The sequence below is a fragment of the Amia ocellicauda genome, chromosome 3, assembly GCF_036373705.1.
Source record: "Amia ocellicauda isolate fAmiCal2 chromosome 3, fAmiCal2.hap1, whole genome shotgun sequence".
In the NCBI taxonomy this organism is placed as follows: Eukaryota; Metazoa; Chordata; class Actinopteri; order Amiiformes; family Amiidae; genus Amia; species Amia ocellicauda.
This window is the reverse complement of record NC_089852.1, coordinates 5,650,735-5,674,936: the sequence shown is the minus strand read 5'-3', so window position 1 is coordinate 5,674,936 and position 24,202 is coordinate 5,650,735. Positions and strand designations below refer to the sequence as shown.

General features: G+C 36.1%; 1 protein-coding gene across 1 annotated transcript in view; it reads right to left on the bottom strand.

Annotated features, from left to right (window-relative positions):
- Positions 1–20,075, bottom strand: part of stab1 (stabilin 1) — a 29,529-nt gene extending 9,454 nt beyond the window's left edge. Inside the window, exons 1-49 of the mRNA XM_066697881.1 lie at positions 19,748–20,075; positions 19,285–19,421; positions 18,342–18,457; positions 18,009–18,094; positions 17,777–17,846; positions 17,510–17,605; positions 17,036–17,152; positions 16,214–16,410; positions 15,690–15,820; positions 15,360–15,487; positions 14,961–15,037; positions 14,620–14,742; positions 14,153–14,287; positions 14,001–14,072; positions 13,539–13,652; positions 13,284–13,337; positions 12,945–13,025; positions 12,643–12,801; positions 12,333–12,395; positions 12,123–12,215; positions 11,615–11,701; positions 11,133–11,244; positions 10,842–11,028; positions 10,379–10,472; positions 9,946–10,104; positions 9,607–9,702; positions 9,216–9,311; positions 8,889–8,936; positions 8,520–8,647; positions 8,295–8,406; positions 7,989–8,066; positions 7,608–7,709; positions 7,178–7,285; positions 6,681–6,815; positions 6,406–6,534; positions 6,012–6,065; positions 5,210–5,311; positions 4,418–4,613; positions 3,906–4,001; positions 3,641–3,686; positions 3,313–3,392; positions 2,958–3,083; positions 2,604–2,677; positions 2,328–2,399; positions 2,128–2,247; positions 1,635–1,682; positions 1,350–1,430; positions 861–1,007; positions 422–556 (exon numbers count right to left, since the gene is read on the bottom strand). Coding sequence (XP_066553978.1) covers positions 422–556; positions 861–1,007; positions 1,350–1,430; positions 1,635–1,682; positions 2,128–2,247; positions 2,328–2,399; positions 2,604–2,677; positions 2,958–3,083; positions 3,313–3,392; positions 3,641–3,686; positions 3,906–4,001; positions 4,418–4,613; positions 5,210–5,311; positions 6,012–6,065; positions 6,406–6,534; positions 6,681–6,815; positions 7,178–7,285; positions 7,608–7,709; positions 7,989–8,066; positions 8,295–8,406; positions 8,520–8,647; positions 8,889–8,936; positions 9,216–9,311; positions 9,607–9,702; positions 9,946–10,104; positions 10,379–10,472; positions 10,842–11,028; positions 11,133–11,244; positions 11,615–11,701; positions 12,123–12,215; positions 12,333–12,395; positions 12,643–12,801; positions 12,945–13,025; positions 13,284–13,337; positions 13,539–13,652; positions 14,001–14,072; positions 14,153–14,287; positions 14,620–14,742; positions 14,961–15,037; positions 15,360–15,487; positions 15,690–15,820; positions 16,214–16,410; positions 17,036–17,152; positions 17,510–17,605; positions 17,777–17,846; positions 18,009–18,094; positions 18,342–18,457; positions 19,285–19,421; positions 19,748–19,810 — 5,160 coding nt within the window. The 5' untranslated portion in view covers positions 19,811–20,075. The remainder of the gene's footprint in view (positions 1–421; positions 557–860; positions 1,008–1,349; positions 1,431–1,634; positions 1,683–2,127; positions 2,248–2,327; positions 2,400–2,603; positions 2,678–2,957; positions 3,084–3,312; positions 3,393–3,640; positions 3,687–3,905; positions 4,002–4,417; positions 4,614–5,209; positions 5,312–6,011; positions 6,066–6,405; positions 6,535–6,680; positions 6,816–7,177; positions 7,286–7,607; positions 7,710–7,988; positions 8,067–8,294; positions 8,407–8,519; positions 8,648–8,888; positions 8,937–9,215; positions 9,312–9,606; positions 9,703–9,945; positions 10,105–10,378; positions 10,473–10,841; positions 11,029–11,132; positions 11,245–11,614; positions 11,702–12,122; positions 12,216–12,332; positions 12,396–12,642; positions 12,802–12,944; positions 13,026–13,283; positions 13,338–13,538; positions 13,653–14,000; positions 14,073–14,152; positions 14,288–14,619; positions 14,743–14,960; positions 15,038–15,359; positions 15,488–15,689; positions 15,821–16,213; positions 16,411–17,035; positions 17,153–17,509; positions 17,606–17,776; positions 17,847–18,008; positions 18,095–18,341; positions 18,458–19,284; positions 19,422–19,747) is intronic.
- Between the last annotated feature and the right edge of the window lie 4,127 nt (positions 20,076–24,202).

The window sequence follows — 24,202 nt, the reverse complement described above, 5'->3', positions numbered from 1 at the left end:
ACACTTGAAGGTAAAAATGGCATAAAAAGCTAAAAACAAAACGGTTTCACGGGTATCATATCTAGACCAGCAACAGCTCAATCCTGTAGGACATGCATTTAAGAACACTCTGTCTCTGTTGTTCTAGAGCTGTGTTCCACCCGAATAAATACATGATGTAAAATAAATCTATCTGTAATACAGAGCAACAGGCTTAATTTCTTAACCCAGACCTGAATCAAGAACTGGTATCAGATCATTCTTGGGAAGTATCAGCATTTAGAGAGAGTGAGAACATTACATATAACATATAGCAAGCAATTCCATACATTTAGATATAAAGTATCAATCGGGATACATACATGAGATTTGTACCAGACAGAGAAACAACTTATTATGAGAACCTAATTTTCTGTATCATTTCTGTATCATTAAAACATACCAACGGTTCGAGCGATCCATTGCTCTGTTTCAGATCATAGGGGGTTAAAACTTTATCTATAAAATGCACCACCCCATTGTAAGTAACGTAGTCACTTGTGATGATCTTTGCATCCTTGTTTATATACACGGTGTCCTATAAAAATGGGAGGGAGGGAAAAACATGTCAGTATGTCATGAGATTAGTGGCCTTTTCTTTCCATTCGGTGAAAACAAGTAGTTAATTCAGTCTTTTAGCGTACTGTAGTGTAAAACATTGTCATTGTCTTTGTCAAAAACATACAGAATCCTTGGAGACTTGCTTTTTAATCCATATCCTTTTATCAGCAGGGGTTTGTAGACTGTGTAAACCTGAAAATGGAAACTATGATGCAGACATCCACCCAGACAGTTGTTTTTAATACAGTGCTCTTTTAAAACCACAAAAGAAACAGCCCTACCCCCTTGACAGAGATGTGCAGCGTGTGTCCAGACAGGCTGACGAGTTTGCTCACAGAGCGGAGGTCTGAGAAAAGCATACTCTGACAGCCCACAATGTGATATCTCAACAGATGACTAATGCGACTTGTGTTCTTCCAGTCGTCCAGCTGCAGAAAGAAACATGAATGCTGTCTGACACACAATCATTTTACAAGATATGGCACAAGAGGGCAATTTCATTTGTATAATTTTCTTGAGAGATTCTTTCGAAATCAACATCAGAAAAAAAACTTGTATTATATTTTGCTGTTTGCATTACACTGGCAGACCAAAACCATTCAAAATCCCCACCATTGCTTTATATCCTTGTGGTCACACTCTAGAGTGTCTTTAAAGGAAATCTTGATAGGAACTGGATGATGAAAATGTATAATTTTTAAGTGTTTGACACTATACTGAAAAAATGATATAACGGGAAAAGAAAACATTTGGACAGAAAATAGCCGTACCGTATTATTCTTAACGTAGTCATCAAGCGGAGCAAAGACAGTGAAAGGTCCCTTTTCCACTAACTCTCTGATAGAGGCCCTCTGTTAAAATAAAAATAAAAGTGCATTAGAAAATAATGTCTTTAGAGATGGTAAATCAGAATGTAAGTTAAAAGAAAAGCTACATATTTCCTATAGGATTCATTTCAATAATAATACTTTTTTTTTTACAATCCAATCCAATCCTCTGGTTTCCTACTGAGGATTTTCTGGATGACCCTCTTCACATTTTCAGTCATCTCGTACCTGTAGGTTTTTGTAGAACCAGAGAGTGTCAGAGTTCCTTAACAGCTCCTAGAACAATAATGATGGGCAAAATTAACAGAGCATCTATTAATAGTCAGACCAAATACCTCCTCATAAAAACCCCTCACACTTGAGGATTCAGACAGAGTTATCATGAGTTAATGTACAATTTCTCTCCCTTTTGAAGAACAACAAAAAAATATATAATTTATACATTAGATAATTGTTTTAGGTCATGACATTTATTTATATCCAACATTTATGCTCAAACATATACATTAAAACTAAAACATCATATTCAGTGATATTCAAAAAACATATCTAGATATTTATTGGAATTGATGAACACAATAAATAAAAAAGTTCCGTGGCCATTAATTATACAAGTTATATGACAGAAATTAATGGACATCTGTACCATCAATCCCTGTTCCACATCTCTGTCCCTGGAAATGTATGCATTTATTTAGTAAAACTGATGAAGAAAACTCACTATGTGCACATTGCCTTTGCAGGTAATGCCGTCTCCGATGTGCTCCCTTCTGCATGAACAGTTTCGAGTCCCTGGTCCAGTAAACTCACAGAAAGCTTGCAAACTGCAGCCTCCGTTGTCCTGTGGCACAGGAAAAACTTAAGCATTGTGGAGTAAACTGACAGTCAGCAAAATATGCTGCAACGACAAGAGCTGCCCACCTTTGTGCAAAGGTTGATGGGGAAACAATACCTGCCCGCTCCAGTGTACCCAGTCTTACAGTTACAGCCAACCTGTGAGATAAAATCAAAGAGACCTGTTTATCAAAGGATTTAATCTGTTAACCTGAAAGATTTCTGTAAGTATCACCCAAAGGCTCAGGACTTAGATATTGAAATGTAGAGCAGTTTATTTGTTGTCATTTTTAAAACACCCTTAACTTCAACAACTGGATTTGCACAACAAACACATCAGAAGTAACAGACGTTGTGTCTTACTAAATTTGGTCCTGTTTTGATGCAGTCTGCATTTCGATGACAGCCTCCATTGTCTACCAGACATCCATCGATCTCTGCAGTAAAAATATGCAACTTATTTCCAGCAGGTTGTGTACTCTCAGAAGAAGCCACCTTGCATAACCAATATATGCAGGTATACAAAGCTGTGTAGCAATATTTTATATGACCTATATATATGACTTTTGCATATGTATCAGTCCTTGTTAATGGAAATACATTTTGCTCAGCGAATAACTGATACTATAACAGATAAACAGACCGGACCCATCCCGCAGAATATTCCCATTAAACAAAGAACAGTGGCAGGAAATCAAATGAAGTTGTATTCCTTACCCAGACACACAACGCCATCTCCTGTGTAGCCTTGTAGACATGTACATCTCCTCTCTCCAGGGATTATTTCAGTGCAGTTAGCGAACTCCGAGCAACCACCATTGTCAGTTTGACACAGGTGCATCTCTGTCAAATACATCAGATAGAAATCAAATCAGACTCTTGAAAGATCAATCAAAGACAAGATTTCACTTCATTAACACGTTTAACGGTTAAATAATGTTAAGCTAAATTAGAGAGTGCATGTTTTCCTTCATTACACAGGATACATTTTGTATGCATAAAATGCAGGAGTCAGTTTTGATTTCTCTCTGCCTTGAAGCAGTTTATTAGGAAGACTGAAACTATCCATCACCTGTACAGAAAGTCCCGTCCCCCGTGTACCCAGCTGTGCAGGAGCAGGTTGGAGATGCTCCTGAGCCTTCAGTGATGCAGCTGAAAGAATAGATAGCTACATGATGTGCTTTGAAAAGTCTATATATTCCTATTTATTTTATGTGCAAAGACAGTAATTAACTAATTCACAGGATGAATTCCTCGTTTGCTGCACAGGTGCTGTTGAAAAGTCTGTTGTCCCACTCCCAGCCTGCTGTGTCTTACAGTTCTCCAGCTTGGTTTCTGCAGAGCGACCAGAGGACTTTATGGTCACCTTGTACCCTGTGGGAGTAGGTTTTTATACTTACTTGGCATGTTCATGACAGGTACCATTGCACGCATCATTACCAATTTCTGAAATAGAATAAAACCACACAATGTAACACTACATGTCTGTCCTTAAACATGCTTACCATGTTAAAAATACATTTCGGTCTTCCACACATTAAATGTACAGTAAATGTCTAATCACATAGATACAGAGGGCAATCCAAGCTGAGTATACCTGATGTTACAGTAAAGACAATGAACAGGACATTACAGAACTCCCACTGAAATGAAACCAGTTCTTACCCACAGAGCAATTTACACCTTTCCAGTCCTTGTAACACACACACCTCCCATTTCCATGTATACCATCCAAACATTTCCCATGAAGACAGGCGCATACTAGACAGGGCAAAACAAAGCCAATACATTTAGGTAACACCTTGTTATCAAATCAATTAATATAGCAAAAGGTTGGCATATTACAAAGCACAGGAGTCAATGTCAAACCAATAACTGTTCTTAACAAGTAGACGTGTTGGAAGGGGAGGGGAGAAAGTGATCAATCCCTTTCCCTGCTATTGATGGTGAAATGGTGACACTCCAAGTGTAATACCTGATTGCAACTTTCTTTCCTGACAGACTAAACTCTTAACTTAATATGAGCAATTAGGTACTGCGGTCGCACGCTCAGATTTATTTAGTTGTACCAAGAGCAGCTACATGGTTTGGACAACGGCTCAACTCAACGCCAGCAAAATACTCGGTGTGTTGCCAAATATTTCCAGATGCATTAAAAGAGACATCTCTTTATTCACCTGACTTGCAGTCCTTTCCGTATCTCCCGGGCTCACAGGTCTCACAAGCCGTCCCGTGAAAGCCTTCATTGCACAGACATTCTCCGTTACCCAGAATGCCATCCTGGCATTTGCCATTGTTAGAGCACCAAGCATCCGTCTTTCCAGGGCATTTGAAGCAATGGGGACCGAAGTAGCCAGGGCAGCAGCTATGGTCCTTTAAGAGAAAAGGAGAATCAGTTATTGTCAATTTAATCAAACCATTCAATCACAATTAACTACCAAATGGGCTTGACACATGACAGAAATTAGCTTTCGGCTGCCCTTAGTAAAATTACAAAGGGAAACTTAAATCAGACAATGTCATAGTTGCAATCTGTAATGACATGTTTCCCCAGAAGCCCGACTACACCTGCAATACAGTTTCTGCGATCAGTGAATGGTTTATATGATAGCTATTCATAGACTGTGAAAAAATTAATATTGAATCATTTGGGCCATATATGTAACCTTGATTGTTGCCCTAAGTTAATAGCAGTCAATATCTGTTTTTCTTAAAGACTGAAAAAAAATACTTAGGGAAGTGTCACACACAACGTTTACAGTGCAAACTGAAGTCAAGTGATTACTCTTCTATTTTGTATTAGTGAGTGTTTCACTTTTTTCACCTTGAAAGAAGGGGTGAATTTAACACAACGTTTTATGAATATGGGCTCTATTGCCGTTTCAAAGTTTTAACGTGATAAAGTAATAAGCCATGTGTTAACATCCTGCAAACTGCTGAATACAGAACAGTAAGAGCACATCAATTACCAGTGTGGGCTTCAAGCAGTCATAGGAGCAACCAGATTTTACTCTGCTTCCTCTTTTTTTTCTGTACCTGCAGTTAGATTTGTTGTCTGCTGGAGGTGTCAGCTTCAGGTGAACAGAGAGAAGTTGTTACAAACTGGCAATTCATTCTAGGACATTGTATTTTCATCAGCCATGGCAGACTGGAAATAACAGACATTTAATAGTGTAATTTGAACACAGATTTTTATTTTATTTTAATTGAATTTATTTGCATGAAGAGAACTAGGTTGTTTTATCAAAAAGCTTCTCGTAAACACCACTGGGGATTTAATCAAAAACGTCTCACTTATTTAAGTTGCCTCTTTCTATTTGTGGCAAAGTAATTCACTTAATTTCACTACTACAAAGAACTAGAGATACACATAAATATATGAGAATATTATTTGTATAATGTGCTGTTTTCTGACATTGCAGAGGAGTTCAATCAATCTCACAGGCTAAGAGCTTAAAATAAACATGTATTGAAAGTTTTCTTTCACAATTTTTGAAAGTTACCACTGATATAAGTAGTAACACTTTAGATTGAGGCAGATAAATTGAATGGTTAAATTAATTATAACCTGAAATCTATTAACAGAGTTTGAGTGGGTTTAATAACCTGATAATAACTGTCCTCTGCTACTGATTAAGGTCAGTTGTTCTTTGTGTGTTAATATTTCAGTGTTAACAGCTTGTTTATTAAACATGTACTGGCATTTGTGCATCTTAAACTGAATTGTTACCATTCCTATAATACTTAAACTTAAAGAATTGAAAACCTCACTGGGATTGTTCCTTCTGGGCACCTGTGTTGTCTATCACAAGGACCACACCTCCCCTAAAAGAAAGACACAGACACATGAAAAACAACTTAATATATGCAGCAGTCCTCAGTGACTGTCCCATGACAATTACTCTCTAAGCACAGGCAGGCAAATAAGACTAAAGTTACACTAAAAACATAGTTGCCCAACAAAGCAAACTACAATTTTATGTAATAAAGCTTTAAACATTGATATGGTACAAAAAAAATATTCTAAGAAAGGCCTGGCTGGCTAAACAATGACATGATTTATTGTATCTCAAACACTACATATAATCTAAACAAAAAAGACAACATCATATAATTTAAACATTTTTGCCATCTATAAAAATTGACTGTTTCAAAAAAAGTATACCTTGCTTCTTAGTGTAACGTTCTTGTCACAGCGATTTTTATGAACTTCTAAAACTTGGTTAACGCTCATTAAGACCCCTTTCCTTGTTTCATTAAATCTCCCACTTAGGGGGACTTCATTGGCAAAGGACTGTAAATGAGAACATTTTAAATAGTTATTAATCAGGAATTATGAATATTATGTTGTTCTTCATATTAGTGTCACAACCCAGATAGTTTTCAGTTTAAGAATTGTATCAGATCAGAATCTTGATAAAAAGCTTCAGTCTAACGTACCTGATTTTGACTGTTATAATGAAACATAATGTGGTAAAAGGGTCCCAGTAAAGTATTTTTCAGGATTCCATTTCTTAGATTCTCTGGAAAAAGTCTCTCCTTCACAATTACATGGTATTTTAACAAATCTGCATCCTGTAGAGACAAGAAACTCCATGAAAACCATTGACACACAAGGTCACCTGCACTGCAAATTTACTGAAAATGAATATGATTTCTTACTACCACAGGAACAACAATGGATTTATTTTGTCAAATAAAATCTCAAATAAAACCCACTTTTCCAAAATAGCATCTTTCATACCTGGTATAAGCTTCAGGCCATAGGCCAAAGTTTCCCTTTAGCTTCATACAAAGAATAAAGCAAGTTCAGTGCTGGAGGTAATGGGTTATTATTACTCTCACACAAACAGGGAGAAACATTTTGTATCGTCAGCGCCCCAGCCTAAAATAATATGAATGTATCACAAATTATAACAAGATAAGAGAAAACCCACCATTTCTGTAATATTTGTTCTTTTTAGATGGTCCTTTATAGCCTGATCTGAAGGAATGATAATAGTATACCACGGTAATGACTCTATTTCATGTGTTACATTGAAACGCTGTAAAGAAGAGAAAGGAAAATATTAAAGAGCAGAACAACAGCTCTTTCAGTTATTTTTGTATCAACAAAGCTCTAACAGATTTGCAGGCAAAGTCTGCATACATACATAAAACCATTAGGAATAACACAATCCTAATTTAGAACATATTTGCAGGCTATTCTCTTAATTCCAACATGTAATAATTTTTCATACACAACTAAATAAATCTGAAATGGGCAAGTAAGTTAAGGGAATCAAAATAAATAAATAAATGGCTCAGCAGAATCTGGGGAAACCCAAAAGTTCCAGTTGTATGAGACGTCCCCTGGATTTGAATTACCAGCAGTGCCTCTCGGAAGAGACTGAAGGAGGAGGTTTTATTCAGGAACTCCATCAAGGAGGGTGGTGGTGGGGGGAAATCTGAGAGTGGGGGCATTAAAACCTAGTAAAAAGAGAGGAGATATGTCTTTAGGTTTAATTAGGTTTTTCATCTCAACATATTTCAAAACACACATTCACGACTCATGGCTGCCCAAAAAAGAATTAGCCCTGATAATCCTTATGCCGAGAATAGCCAACAATCAGCCTTTCCTACTCAGAGCTTCTAAGCAGTTCAACAAGCAAGTACTTTAAGCAGCTAAAAGGATAGCCCTAGAAATGAGAGACCAGTCATGGTGACCTCTGTAGTATGTGTTTAATGGGAAATAGAATGAAAAGTCACCTTATCAATAACGTGTATCAATCCATTCACTGCAAGAATGTCAGAGATGAGAACACTTGCATTCTGGATAATCACTTCCTGCAAAATGAAATCATGACTTAGAAACCAGTGATTTTGTTCATTATTAGAGGCAGCATTCTGTCAATTTAATGACAAGCAAGTCGGTACATTTGTAACTATTTCCCAAACTACAAATTAGGTAACTGTAATTTATTAATATTGACAAAAGAAAGCCTACCGGTTTAATGATAGAGATTTCTCAGAACTAATAAATAGATAAAGGATAAAGTTAATGATCATACGTACCCCACTTATGTTCTTAATTTCCCATTTGGTGCTTGGGTTGAGTGTTTGGAGCTTCTTGTTTGTTTGCTTCTTTAGGTCCTCATTGGTAAACACTCCTTCTAGAAAGTGTACTCTAGAAATACAAAGAAATACTGACAACAAAACTACCTAACCCTCAATATCTTATTGTGTAATTATCTGTGATGCACAATGTTGCAAAGTTCACCTTGTTCTGTCAGTACTTACTTTACTATATATGGTAGCATGTAAGGGTCTTCCAAAAACTTCACTTCTTCAATACTTAAGCCTTTGAAAGCATCTTTAGATGGTACAAGTGCTGTGACATTGTCTGTCACATCAAATGTTGATAACTTCTGTTTGAAGGCAAAGTAAGTATTGTCAACTATAATAATTTCATAAATATAAAATGCAACCATTAATTAATTAATAGCACAATTTGATATTTTTTCTTTCTAAAAATTAAAAATGATACAAAATAAATAATAAATGTAGTTATAGATTAAGCAAACTGATGTTGGATTTAATTCATTTTTTAACTATACTAGTAATCTGCTTGAATCATGTTATTGACAAGAATAAATAATAAATACATACCTCGATCCACTTATTAAACCAGTAAAAATCAGAATTGCTTTCCAGTTCCTAAAAAACAAAATATATAGATTTTCGTAACAATAATATTCTTAAGTTTTTTTTTTTTTTTACTTAAACACAGCGATTGAACAAATAAGAGCCTTTGTAAGGTAAATGACTATTTATTGATACTACCCTGTGGTGACATTGAGTGCTTCTAAGACAATCGTTAAATTTCTAAATCTATATCAAAATCAATATTTCCATGTGGGCCCATGCTAAAAAGACAGTGTTCAGCTTTGCTCAGTACGTACAGTGTGTGACGAGTCCGAGAGAGATTTTTCTTACTATTAAGATATTGCCGTAACATATGAAGCCATCGCCTTTGTAATCGTCCGGGCAAACGCATTTCCGTTCACCATCATCAAGCGGCACACACTTAGCCTGCAATCAGGGAAAATATAGGTCATATATTGGACACTATTCTGACTATAGAATATACAAGACAAGAATATGACTGTGCATGTCTGTTTATGATCAATTGTATGTTGTTCCAGTATGGCTTTACTATGAATCTTAAATGAGTATGAGAAGGAATGGGGCAAAACAACAAAAACAACAGAAGTAGTTATTTTTTTACTTCATACCCAAGGAATGACCTGATTTCAAATTAATTCATTTTTATGCCCAGTCAACAGACCGGGAAATGGCTGTTATGAAAATGGTGAAACCCACAAACCGTAGCATGACAGCCCCCATTGCTAGATTTGCAGGGATTAATGAGGTCACAATCAATGCCATCACCCATGTAGCCCTTCTTACATATACACTCGCTCTGAAAAACAGAGAACAAACACAGGTCATGAGCTCAGAACATACACATGTATGAAGTGAAACTACATGAACATACAATGATGAATTAGACATTTAAGAACTATGAACTAGACATTTCAAGAAACTCAGAATATCGGTGTACATGTTTAGCTGTAGTACTAACAAGAACAGATGCCCTACTCATTAGCAGCCCACTGTTTTGGGCTTCTCTCCTGCTTGCTGTGCACTACAGATGAGAATGTACCTGTCCTGGGCCAAGATAATTGCATTGTGCATTGGCATGACAGCCACCTCTGTTCTCCAGGAGGCAGTTGTTAATTTCAGCACAGACTTGGCCATCCCCTGTCCAGCCTTCATTGCACACGCAAGTGGCATTGCCTGGATTCAGATAGATACATTCTGCCTACAAAAAGGAAGCATTTAAAGAATCAATGCAGTTTTACATATTGTGCTTATGAGTCATAATGCAATTTACATATTTCAAATCTTTTAAGATGTATATACAAACAAAGATTAAAAATGTTTCAGAAGCCCTTAGAAATTTAGAAATGTTATCAAGTGTTGTGACTAAAAACAAATCTTGCCAGAGTATTATAGTTAAATAATAATTTAAGGCCTGAACCATTCTGTAACCTTTGTCGTTTGAGTATTTTGAACACATTGTTAGGCAGACCTACATTTGAAGAGCAGCCTCCTCTATGAGGCTTCTGACAAGGATTAATGGGCACACAGGTATGCCCGTCCCCTTCGTAAGCAGACATGCAGACACACCTGCAACCCAGAGCAGACGGGATCTCAGTGCATCGGTAAAACATGGGACGCACTTCAGTTTTTTAAGTACAGAATTCGCTATAGGTTGTGCCTCCAGTCTGCACTGTTATATACATATACATAGGGCTGCTTTTGTCTGACTTTAGTCCTTATAATATTTCAGGAAGGAGGAGAAGAAGATGATGAAGGAGAAGAATAAGACAATAAGCAAGCTTTACTTTATTTTATTTTCAAATTCAAGATCATTATTTTTTTGCAGGTTTCAATTTTAATTATACTGGGGGTTCAGAGAGCTTGAAATTTGCTTACAGTTGAAGGTTTCTACAGTTACAGGTGGAATAAAAAATCCATAAAAAAATAAGTACAAACTTTGTCACAGATCCAGTGTAGCTACAGTAAGCGTGGATATGGCAGAATTCAGACAATCCAGTGGAATCACAGGGTTTGGCCATTTTTTCACAGAAGTCTCCTGTAAATCCCTCCTCACAAGTGCCAGCCCTGCAGGCTCCTCCACTGCCCGGCCTGTTGTCACACATGCCATGCACGCACTTGCAGTCTGGAGGACAGAGACAGCCACGGTCACAAAGTTTAAAACTGTTTTTTGGATTATCATGCAATTTTTTAATGTATTTGTTTAATGATCATTTCTTTCTTCCTCACCTTCATTGCACATTTCTCCATGCTTATTCGGGTCAGAACAGATATGGCAGGCAATGCCCTTAAAACCTTCATGGCAGTTACATGTGCCATTGCCTCGAATCCCATCATTACACTGAATAGGCAAGGGAACAAAGCAATTTGATTTGATGCCCTTATCTAGGGTGACTTACAACATAAGTGCAATACAAAGTGATTATAATTTAATAATAATAATAATAATAATAATAATTAAAACAGCAGCACTTCTATACAGTGTATACCAGTTGTCTTGAAGCTGACATTACATTCTGGCTATAAAAAGCTTTTATGGTATCCTAAATCTGGTGGAATGAGAATAATCCAGATGCGAAGAGATATGAAGAATAATATAACTGATGTAACTTCCCTGAAAAACATGTTCGGCACTGACAATTTTCACAGACATCCTCTGCTGAAAGAAACATCCTGAATGACTATGTGTTGAGGATGTTGCTCCTACTTACAGTCCCGTGACCATAACAGGGGGTCTGAAATCCACCCAAGCAAGGCTTACAGGAAGGACCATAAAACCCTTTGCAGCATTCTTCTCTCTGGAAACAACAAGAGTTGGCTTTCATTTCGATACCTTTAAACGGGCTACAGTTAAAACAGTGGCCTCTTCCCAGTTGAAGCCCAAGTTCAATAGTTTGTTCCAGTGCTGTGGCAGATCTCTGAAAGTAGGCCCTGCCATTTGGCTTTAAATTAAAGTTTTGGAGGCTATACTAGTACAAGTCAGGGCTGAGATCAGTACGGACAGGTTTTACACAAGCAATTACTGGCATGTGACTCAATCTACCAGGGCTTTCTTAGGAGGCACACTCCTAAGATACTTGATACTTTCAAGATACTGCTAAACCAAATAGATGTAGCAATTGCTTTGTCTGCTTTGTATTGTAAATAATCCCACACTTACAGAAAAACATAACCCATGCATTTTCTAATTTAAAATCTAGAAGTGTATTCATCGCTCACCTCTCGAGTCGTGTTGCAGTATTTAGCACATCCTCTCTGGCTCAGGTCTGGGGTTAAAGAAGACTGATACTCACAGTTCTTCTCATAAGTGTCCTGCAGATTTAGGAAGGCAGCCACACAATTATATTGCCTTACAGATCAATTGATAGCATTAATTAGAGAAGCTCCCTGCCCCTGGCCAGACTGATATATATATATTAGAAGTCTTACCAGTTCAGTACTTCCATTTGGACACTCACTTTGATACAGAAAATTGCAGTTCAGACATGGACCCTGCAATCACAATTTCATAATGTTAATGTTAATAGTTAATCTAAACTTCGTCAACAGTAGGGGTTCGATTCAGCCAGGGCTGTCTGGAGTGGCGCTTTGATATATTTACCCCCACTGACTCCTGACTCCTTCATGGAAACAATGAAGAAAACAACTTAAAATGCAAACATTGATTGCAGTGAGGAAGATAGACATTTATTTTCACTGGATTCATATGCACACACAAAACAAATGCAACTCAACATACCACAGTGATCCTGTGTTCCTGCACATTGCACAGATGGGGCAGGATGGGGACAATGGAGTCAGGGACAAACACACCACTGATCATGTGAATGACTCCATTTGAGGCCTTGATATCCTGGGTGTGTAGAAGCACTCCTTTTTCACCAAGCAAGATTCTTCCCTGTTTAAGGCAAAGGAGAAGAAATAATAAAGGATATGTCATGTTAGTACTGGTTGTGTGTACCGAGTAATTCAGTCTGAGCCGTGGCTCAACTGACCGTCAAGATAGTTTTGATAATTTCTAAAAGTACCATGAAAACTTACATCACTGCTCACATTGACAGAGATTATTTGATTAGCCATGGTCTGAATCTGAGACATGGTTGCCAGTCTTTCCACTGTGACCTAGAAAGGAAATATATTTGGTTTAAATGTAAGTAGTTAATACATACTTGTTATATACAGTGTAAATTAAAAAAATCATTCACCTGTTGTTTCAGCAATTCAGTCATATTCAATCACAATTGAATATTAGCAACACTTAAATCATATATTGGTGTCATACAGGTTTAAATACAAATTTTACTATTGCCCCCACAGTCATGTTTTCTTTCAATTTGCCCATAAGAACCCCAATCAAAACTGCATGCCTCAATGACTTACCGCGGCTGATGAATAAATGTGATGTTTCAACATTTCTTGAAGCTTGTACTTTGCCTTAATGGAGAGAAAAATAATATAGTTCACTTTGAGAAACCATACTTTATTAGGACACCTGTTCTGAGTACAGGACAAATACAACAACAGGATTTGTTTTCGTATTCTTGTTCAGGGCTTGTTCTTCGGAGTAAACTACTCTGATGGATTTCAGCTATACATTCGCAGCAAAACTGGAAAGGAAGCCTGAGCTGAACTCACATGATTAAGCATGTATATCAAACGGCCATCTCTGAATTCATCCACGGCATCATTGGTTGGAACAAAGACGGTGAGATGTCCAGGGGTTTTCAACGGTAAAATGGTGCCGCAGTTCTGTGAAGACAAGTATCACCAGCCATAAAAGTCACACCTTCAGCCTAAACCAGTGTCACAACATTGGCTTCTTGACTATCATTAAAGACTTTTACTGACTGGCATAGTCTACATGATATATAGTACTTACAAAATAAAAATACAAATACAAAACAACCTCCCTACCCTGCATTAAAAGAGTATTATGCATTCACTTTATAAAATATGTATTTTTAATAGTAATCTGTCTAAGCAGACGTTAAATATCGATACATTAGACAAGTATCAAAACTCCTGCTGTCTTTCAGATGGGAAAGATGTCTTTCAACACCTTATTCTACTGATGTCCTGTAAGCAAAGAACACTTACATCTACCAGGGATTGAAATCTGTTGTATTTTGGATCCTGTGCAAGAATCTCTCCAATTGTTTTATTGAAAACCTATGGAGACAAATACAAATCAGTTGCAGAGGCGGAAGCAGATAACTCAAGTCCAAACGAGACAGGTTTACTGCCCTTACCTGATTGTTTTCAGAATTCCCAGGACGTATATTTGTTGCAGGTCGATCAACAATGTGGATTATACCATTGGCTGCAGCAATGTCAGTCTGGATCAGTGAAAACTGTGTGTCTGGGTCTTTTTTGAAGATATATTTCTGCCATAAAACAGGAAAACATAGAAAATTACAAAACCTTCAGAATTAAAACCCTTAAACTTAAACCTTCTTATGACCATCACACAAGTAACTATTGCATATTTGCCCTGGTATAGTTCACAAAATGTCTTCAGTTAGTGCCTTTCAGTACTTTCAGTACAGCTTTTTAGTGTTGTTTAAGTGCATTCATATCAGGGAATACAAAAAGTGAATAGCATTTCAACATGACCATTCACCATATTAGATCTGATCATTTAGATTACGACACATAGTCTTAGGTGTGGAATTTCATGCACTGAATATGATAATAGGACATAAATTTTCATAAACACCTTGTTGGCTTTGAAACGGACTTCTGCCCCACCCAGGGTCCAAAGATCCTTGTCTTGTAAATCTCTATAGAGATGCTGCCCAGGAATGATGTGGAGTTTGCATAGAAATGTTTCTGAGAAATCCTGGAATATGCAAAAAACAAAAAACAAACAACAAGAAAAACATTTCAAATCTGCCAGACTGAAGCATTAGGCAAGAGTATACAGTAAGATTAAAAATAACTACTTTAGCTACCTGAAACAACTATTCTAACAACAATCTTTAAAATGCCGTTCTTGATTTTTTCAGTCTAATTATTAATATTAATATTAATAAAAAATAATAATAAATTACTTCTTACGGTTACTGGTGATTTCAAGGCTGGAATGAAGACTGTAAATGGTCCCAGGAGACTTAAGGTTAGTTGGCATCCTTTCTCTGCAATAGACAAAAATAGTTACTTGTGATTGTTTGGATACTTTTGTAATGATTTGTTTAGGACGACCCACCGAATCATATAAAGCTGTAAAGTCCTAAAATAATAAAGATTATGTTAGGAAATATATAATCATTAATTAAAATGCTTAAAACTGCACAACTGAATATAAACAACTTTAAAGGTACAATGTTATAGTGGGGGAATTGCAAATATAAACCATTGTCCAAATAAGACCAAGAACTGAGAGAAAGTTATTTGTATTTGATTCTAAAATGCAGTTTCCGTTAGCAATTTAAAAAGATAAGTGTGGCAGGCCCTTACCAAACAGGCTAATGGCTCCAGTCAACTTTCCCTTCTGTCTCCCTTCTCTATCCAGCTCCAAAACCCTCTCCATGATGTCTCCATAGCATCTTCTGCCATCGCTAATTTGTTCACTTGTGCAAACACAGCTTGAAAGAGAACCAGAAATGTTTCATTTGAACATAAGGAATATGACTTGTGTCAGGAATATGATATTGAAAAGACATGATCTGTTTAGTTTCTGTGGAATGTAGAAAGCAAAAACAAGGGAAGAATCAATGCTTTGATCTGGTATCAATGATGAATCTTGAGAATAGAAACTATCCTTTTTCTTTGCCAGTTTTCACATACCTGGGTATCCCATCCACACCATCTTCACACCTGGCGCTGCTGTCACAGGTGGTCTGTGTGCACACAGGCTTCAGGGAGCAGCCAGCCGAGGGTGTCGATCCTACGAAAGCACTCTTACAAACACAGCGAGTCTGAGGAGACACACACAGGGTGTTGGTCACTTTACTGGTCTTCATGGCCCAAAAATGCCATAGAAAGAAGTAACAGAATCCGACAAGGAAGTGTTCTCATCTCTTCACGCTCGAGGTCAATGAGAAAGTACTAAAGGTCACAAACGGTCTTTTTCAGACAAACATGCACCCGTCCATTTTCAATAACTGCTTCATCCAGTACAGGGTCACAGTGAGACGGACCCTGACCAGGCAGACACGGGGGGCATGGCAGGGTACACCCCCAGCCAATTATTATTATTACAACAATTATGACGACGGAGCATGAAACTAATATTGTTAATAGTGCTAGCATTATTCATTACATAATCCATCATTTTATCCTTGATGCTGTGGGAAGAAGACATGGTGTACCTTCCCAGGGCCTGAGTACACACAGTTTGTTGAGTTTGTAGGACATCCTCCATTTCCCTCTGTGCATGGGTTCACCGGGATACACACTTTGCCATCTCCTGTATAGCCCTCCTTACAAGTGCATCTGTAATACCTCGGTCCGTTGTAAACACAGACTGCGTTCTGATCACAGACGTTCTTAGCACAGATATTTGCATCTAGAATCAAATACATTTAAAAATAAAGAAATAAGTACTAAATAAATAATAAATACATTATCAGTACACAATCATGTTAATTACTAACACACCTTTTTTTCTCATTTGCTTTATAATTTTTAATTTCTCTTGCTTCCACTTATTTTTCTATATCATGTTTCACATTAAGAATCAGAACTACATTATTCCCAAACAAACAACTTAAACCATCCAAGCATTAACTAGTATAATTAAATGGCCTTTTTATGTCTGTGTGTGTGTTACTTAGGAGCTTGAAAAAAAAAAAGGCATTTGATACTAAAGAGATGAAATTATCACAGTCAGATATTAAAGAACAGCTGGTAGGGGCAGTGGGTTTATTAGTTTAGTTATTTATTTTCTGTGCACCATGATCTAATTATGGGATGTCAGGAATTATGAGTTCATTCATTTCCTGTCAGGATTTTATTACAGTACATTACAACTTATTTAGTGTTACACTGCACAGATATGAACACAGCGTTAACATAGCAAGTGATATTTCTGTATTCATCGGTACAGTATTTTACTTTGGAATCTAAACGTGACATTCAAGACACGTAAATTATAAAATAAGTTATTTATTCAGGCATGCGTTTGTCTTCACCTGTGCAAGAGTCTCCGACCTTCTCAAAGCCAGGAATGCATTCGCAGACCGCTGTGGTTTCCTGCTCCTTACAGTATGAATACTTGTTGCAGTTCAGCGATGCACACTGTGGAGTAACTGGAGAAATGAGAACAGTTTTTTTAGTCCATGCTAGAGAGGAGTGAATGCATTTGGAATAGCTGCTGTTCACACAATGTTTCTTCATCCAGGAATCTGGAGAATGAGGACCACACTGTGCTTGCAACGTTTGAATTGGTCCCACATTAGAGATCGCCCAGTGCTTTGAAAATATAGCAATATAAAAAAAGGCGAAACACTATTACCATTCTCTTAAACACAACAGGACCAGTAGGAACATTTCAAGGCTGATCTTCTTGCATTCGATTTCTCAACAAATCTGTAATCCACATTCTCCTTCTCAGAACAGTAACAACAATAACAGGTTAAACTAATTTAATATACTCCTCACATTACCTGTTTCGCAGCTTGGCCCACTGTATGGAGGTTCACAAAAGCAATTTCCAGATCCGTCAGGGCCTTTGTCACATATTCCATGAACACAGTAACAATCTACAGAGTAGAATAATGCATAATATCAGTAATCACAATGCATTGCTAAGGTTATGATAGATATTTATTCTCTTACAAACATAATTCTTTTCTTAAGATCGCAATGAAGGCTAGGGCGGTAAAACCAATTGATGACAAATGAAAATTACAATTATTTTGCTGTCAACTTACTTGTGTTACAGTGTTCACCATAAGTGTTTTCATTCTTACAGTCTTGACATGCAAAACCACTGAACCCCTCCTGAGACAACAAAAGAAGTTGAAAATGATCAGTCACCATTATCCCACTAATATTACTTCAGAATGTACATTTTTCATTGTGATATTTCAGTTATAGGTAATTAAAACATATACAATAACACATAATTGTAAGAGATGATACAAAAGAAGATGGCCTAATCACCTCGCAAATACACGTCCCATTTCCCAAAGCTCCATCCATGCAGGTACCATGAAAATTACAAGTCTTTGCAGAAAAACTTGGGCATGCTAAAAAAAGAGAGAAAAGAATTAAAGTAAAACCACAGCCACTGACGTGTGACAGACACCTAGAACTAAATTTCAGGGTGAATTTGATGATAAGGTAGTGTAAAATTATGGTACATCTATTGGAGGGCATTAACTGCACCCTTAAAGATAAATGCATGAAGTAAATGTGTTGCTTGTGGATAAAACACTGTGAAATATATAATAAAACCAAATAAAATCAATCAATCAATCAATAAAGGTTACTCACGCAAACAGTCAGGGCCCCAGAAATCCGGGCAGCATCTGTGCTCAGATATAGTCCTCTCGCAGGTGTGACTGCAGCCCGGCAGAGTGAAGGTCTTCCCCCCCACGTCTACAGAGTAGCTGCAACCCCACCACATAATAATTGAATATGGGCAATGAAAACAGATTCATACCAATACATTTACAATTTATGTTAAGGGTGTTCTAGTCCACTCATGAGCATAATGAATGCTGCAATCCTTTACCTGGAAACAATACTGAATGCTTTATGTCTACAGTCCGTTTTATTTTTGCTGGCTTTATCATACAGTGATTCATACATAATTCAGACATGTCTTGTGACTGCACAGCCCATGGTTCGTCAAGTACCTTCCCTCCCTAACCGTCAGTAGGTACAGTGTTTATATAACATAAGAAAAGCAATAATGGGAATTGCTGTGCTGTCTGCTTTTTTACATGTACTTCTACCATTATTAGAACAACTAATTATAACAATAATAGTATTATCATCATTACTGGTATTATTATTACTTTTAATTTTACAATTTTCTTCTTCTTTAAAGGTTTAACTGCAAGCCTTCCGTATCCTAGACAGATTTGGCGGCCTAGTCTTTCATCATCTCGGTCCAGCGTCCAGCGTGAACAATATCCTCTATAGTGCAACATCGTTTAGGCATGTTCCCTAATATTTAAATACACCCTCTCGTTATTTTATTATGATTGTTTGTATTATCTGTATGTAATTTGCCCCATTGTTGCCTGAAGAACATATATATGTATATGCATTTCTGACTAATATTTAATTATACATCTATTTATGGATGCGTTACCACTGCTTTAGAATATACAGCTCTGGAAAAAATTAAGAGACCACTCAAGTTTAGAAATCGAGTGTCAAGTGGTTAATTTTTTCAGAGCTGTATATATTTGATAAATCAGGGATCTACCTGCAGTCTCTGTTTCCAATGTCCTTTGTAGTTTTCCTGGAGCCCCTGGGACACAGTACACTTGGGGAGGCGGCGCAGGATGTGCAAGGAGTGCTGAACTGGACAGTATTGACCACATCGCAGCGATTCTGTACGGTCTTAAAAAAATATAATTTTATAGTGTCTTAGCATTATGCAATTCTGGACAGAAATGCCATAGAACATCAAAACAACTATTCAGAGAGTGTAGTGGTTAGAGATTAAGTATCCCAATGACTCATGTTTTTGTTTCTATTTTTCTGTAAACTAAGTAAAAGAAAGTTTCCAAAAAGCATATATCCATTAACAATTATAGCTTTTTTAATTAATTACAACATGACTCTTTAAAACCTATTTCTTTATATACAGATTTATTTATTTTTATCTCAAATGAACAAAACAAAATTCTGTTCTCCAAATTCTCAATAGAATAAAAATACCTTACCTCTGTATGCTGTGCATGAGCACTATAGACTATTAAAAGACTGAAAACAACAAGGAAACACATGCCTGCATCCAATTGGAATACAGTGTTTGTTTTGCCCACTGTGCATCAGACAGATTAAAAAGAGTGGAAAAAAAACTTTCCCTGGAGATAATCCTCAATCTCACTTCCTCAGAGACATGATCAGAAATTGAACTATAGAAAATATATTGTAGATTTCATATTCCCTTTCTCATTACAAAGTGCAGGAATCAGCCCCTTACACTGTCAAGTTCAAAAGCATTACTGCGAGCAATGAAAAAATGCGATGCTAGTTTTAGGAGAGTAAAGAGTGGGAAAGAAAATCCAAACAGGAAAGTCAACGGATTTCCTCTTTTATATCAGCTCATAGCATTGGGCGGAAATCCTTGCCTGTCAGGCGATTGGATTGCAAGATTTAGCATCACTAAAGAACAAAGAAACCATTTTCAACAATTCATATAAGATACCTTTATACTGATTTGACAGAATTTAGCTAAGCGATTAAATGGTTATATTTTTATTGCAGGATATAATCTTTGAAAAGTGAAAGAGAACAAAAAGGGACAAAAAGAGAAAAAAAAACATAACTACATATAATTGGTTATTTTAATCACTTTTTCACATCTGTATCATTTCATGCATTGAAGTAATTGAAGATTTTGCATCCTTGATCTTTGAAAAAGACATTAAATATTAAAGACACTTAAAAAAATCTGAAATCTGTCTTCCTCAAAATATGCAAAATACAAAAAAGTATTAATAGTAAAATGGAAAAATATATTATTTTAGCTATTTAGTATTTATGTGGCTAACCTTGTGGTATCTCACAGACAGTTCTCAGCACATCTGAACTCAAAGCTCCTGCCAAAAATGAAATCTTGTGACATTTAGTGTCAAGTTAAAAACAAAGGGGGTGACATGGCCACACTTAGTTATAGTAGATAAAACTGCTTGGTCATCACTCCTTGCATGCAGACTGCTGAGGGATATTTCCTTCTATTCTAGTGTTTTTCTAAATGTATTGTTTCCAGTGGAGTGCAATAGAAAGTTCATTGTTTTGGATCAGCTGAAAGAAGAACTACTTATCTTAACCTTTCAATGGTGTTGCAATGCTGAACAGTAAAGGAGGTTTTTGTTTTTATCATGCTGATGGAAATTGTTTTGAAATTCCCCATCTTGCAATATGCATTTCTTGAAAAGGCGTTCCCGGGTAATTCTTCAACTCTAAGCATTTTGAAGTCCGAAAGGAATATTTTATTAATAATGTGTTAATGTAAATCATGCCAGTAATACAACAAAATGTCAATTCATACTTGTCTATATTATTTGTGTTCATAGTTTTTTATATACTTTTTTGTGAATATTTAATTCTACTTTTTCTGTTTTGTATTTTTTGGGTACAAATATTGCACTAATATAACATTCCTTCATGTTTATATGTACAATTAATAATACATTAAACAATGTAGTATGAATTTTTGAATTGTATGTTTTTTTCATATTTTTTTTCCAATAAATATGGTTGTCCCTTAGTTTTGCTGTCATTACCATCACAATGCACAAACTACAGAACAATAAAGTTGTATATAAATGTATCTATTTGGTGACATGCAATTGAGGAAGTCACAACAAATCACATGGAGATGATGGAGGGAGCTTCTTGATATCATGTCTTTAATATTAAGAAAATGTAAGGTAAATATTTTTTATCATGGGGTTATGTTTATCATTACCAATCACGTCGTAACTTGTGAAAATTAATTAAAATTAAAACATATATGGTTTTACCACACAATTTTTGTGGTAATGACACTACCATGCTGGTAATGACAATAATACAATTAATCAGTGTTATTATTGTAAATTAAGTTTATTGTGGAGACAAAATAACAGACATTTTTATTTTTATTGTTAAAGGTCATTCAATGTATTTGTTATTGATTGTAACTTCCACCACAAAACACTCATTAAAATGATATTGTGAAACTAATACAAGTTGTGTAATTACCAGAACATTCCTATCATTACCATGCCAATCATTAGCCTGACAATCAAATGTTTGGATAATTAACTTATTCCTGCTTCAAAAGTACCTTGTATATCATATCCATGTTCAAAAACACCAGGTAAACATTAACATAACATTAAAAAAATAGGAAAATGTAATTATATATATTTTTAAATAATGTAAACAGTTATCAATTATAAAAAAGTTCTTAGAAACAAATATAAAATGTGCTATTTTAAATAGACTTTTACAATTGTGATGGTAATTACTTTTTTTGCACAAGGACTTCATGAAAATGGTTTACAATTCAAGCAATACTAGCAATACAATATTGTAGTAATCTGGTAAACATTAGCTTATAAGAACATAAGAAAGTTAAAATGTAAGAGGAGGTCTCTTGTTCCATCAATTTCATCTGGACACTTGCTATGCAAAGCATACACACTAGGATCCTATAAGATCCTTAGGTATTAGCATTTACTTTTATTATTTTTTGCCAATAAATAAATAATAATGGATCTCCCTACACAGTGACTGGGTCATTCTTCCAATAGGGTCCCTTTTTAATCAGTCTGTATTTTGGGAAATACATTTTTTGTATCAGAAACACAACATTTTAAGTCAAAATTTAACTCAAAATCACTTTTGCCAAGCTTAACCTGTAAATTAAAAACATGAATTCCTGTATATATTTTACATCACCTCTGTAACAGTATTGACCAGTAACAGGGTTGACTTCCATAACAAATTTTGGCCTTTATTTCCCATGTGGTAAAAAGTACATGGCAGCACATGGTGCACTTCTAGTGAAGGCTTTTTTGGAGTTTATTAAACTAATTATATATTTTTGGATATATATTTGTTTTCTTCATAACTTTGCATAACAGAGTTGACATTTATAATGTACCTTATGAACTATGGAATGCCGTTTGAGTCAATATTAAATTAATTAATAAATATGGCTATTAAATAAATAAATAAATAAATAAATGAGGCTATAAATATATAAATGAGTCAATATATAAATAAATAGTATTTTTTTTATTATGTTTTTCATAATGGCACATTTAATTTGGGATATTCAAATGAATGGGCGTGGTTTCTCACAGATTCAGACCAAAGCAGCAGCACATCGAGTCTGTATCGCTGCGGTGCGGAGTTTATCGGCGGATATTATTTTGGCTCGTATTGAAGGCTTTTTTGAAATACTCGGGCAGATAAGTGCTCTGGTGGCAAAAACACTTATAATACAGGTAGACGCCTAAGACGCGAGGGCCAGTAAACACAATTAAACATGACTGACATTAAACATTCATGCAATCTGGTGTAGCAATATGATATACAGAGAGATGGGAGAAACGCAGCAGGAGTGGCATATTTTGCACCAGAACATCGATACGACAGGAGACAGGTGGATAGCAAGGTGTTTCAGCAGTTAAAGTAGCTAAAACGTTAATGTCAAAGTCTTTACACATACACTTGATCAGTGCACAATACATAGTATATACTACTCCCTTGATAACATCCATCTAATTACGTTTTCTTCAGTTATTATTTTCATAATGTATGTTTCCGTAGTTTCACAACACCGATTATCGTGGGGCGGGGGATGCGATTTGATTTGGGCTGATTCTCTTGGCTCCGGAGTGACGGTGTGGAGGCACTGCGCAGGCGCGGGCGGGATCCCTGTGTGACGTGAGCAGCAGCTGCTGGCAACACAACGCGACCTGCGCTTTGGGAGTCAATGACCGCGAACCCGCATTAAAATAAAAGTATAAGGATTAAGCTGCTTTTTAACCATAATTTGCGGTGCTCTGTACATATCTACTTATTCTGTTTAGTTATATTTTTATTCCATTATATATGTAATATATAAATATAGGGGAAAATACATGTTTTTACTGCTGGCTGGTGTATTTGTGCAATTACAGAAAAAAATAAGGATTGTAACTCAGACAATGGGGGGTGAAAAAAACTTTTTGACTGTAAAATAAGGAAATTATTGTAATATGAAATAGAAGTCAAAATTAAATAAATTCTCCACAGTACTGGGGAGAATAATAAACAAAAAACAAAGGCAACTGCTGACACTTATACATCTTCATTACCTAATGCATATTATGGTCCATGACTTTTGGAGAAGTTGTTTGGTTACTTTCTTCCTGCTATTCTGATTTGGTCTGATTTAAGGTTAAGACTTCTTAAACAAGAAGATTCATCACCCTGAGTTTAACGGAGAGAATGATCCTACTGATTTAATTTTACAATTAAAAAGATGGGTAAATACTACCGACTTCTGTACACAGGTACAAGCAAGACACGTCAATACTTGTGGCAAGTGTGGCAATACAGTTGTGACTTCTAACAATGAGTTCACCTCTATAATACATACAAGGTTAACAGATGTACCAACTACTGTTGAAAAA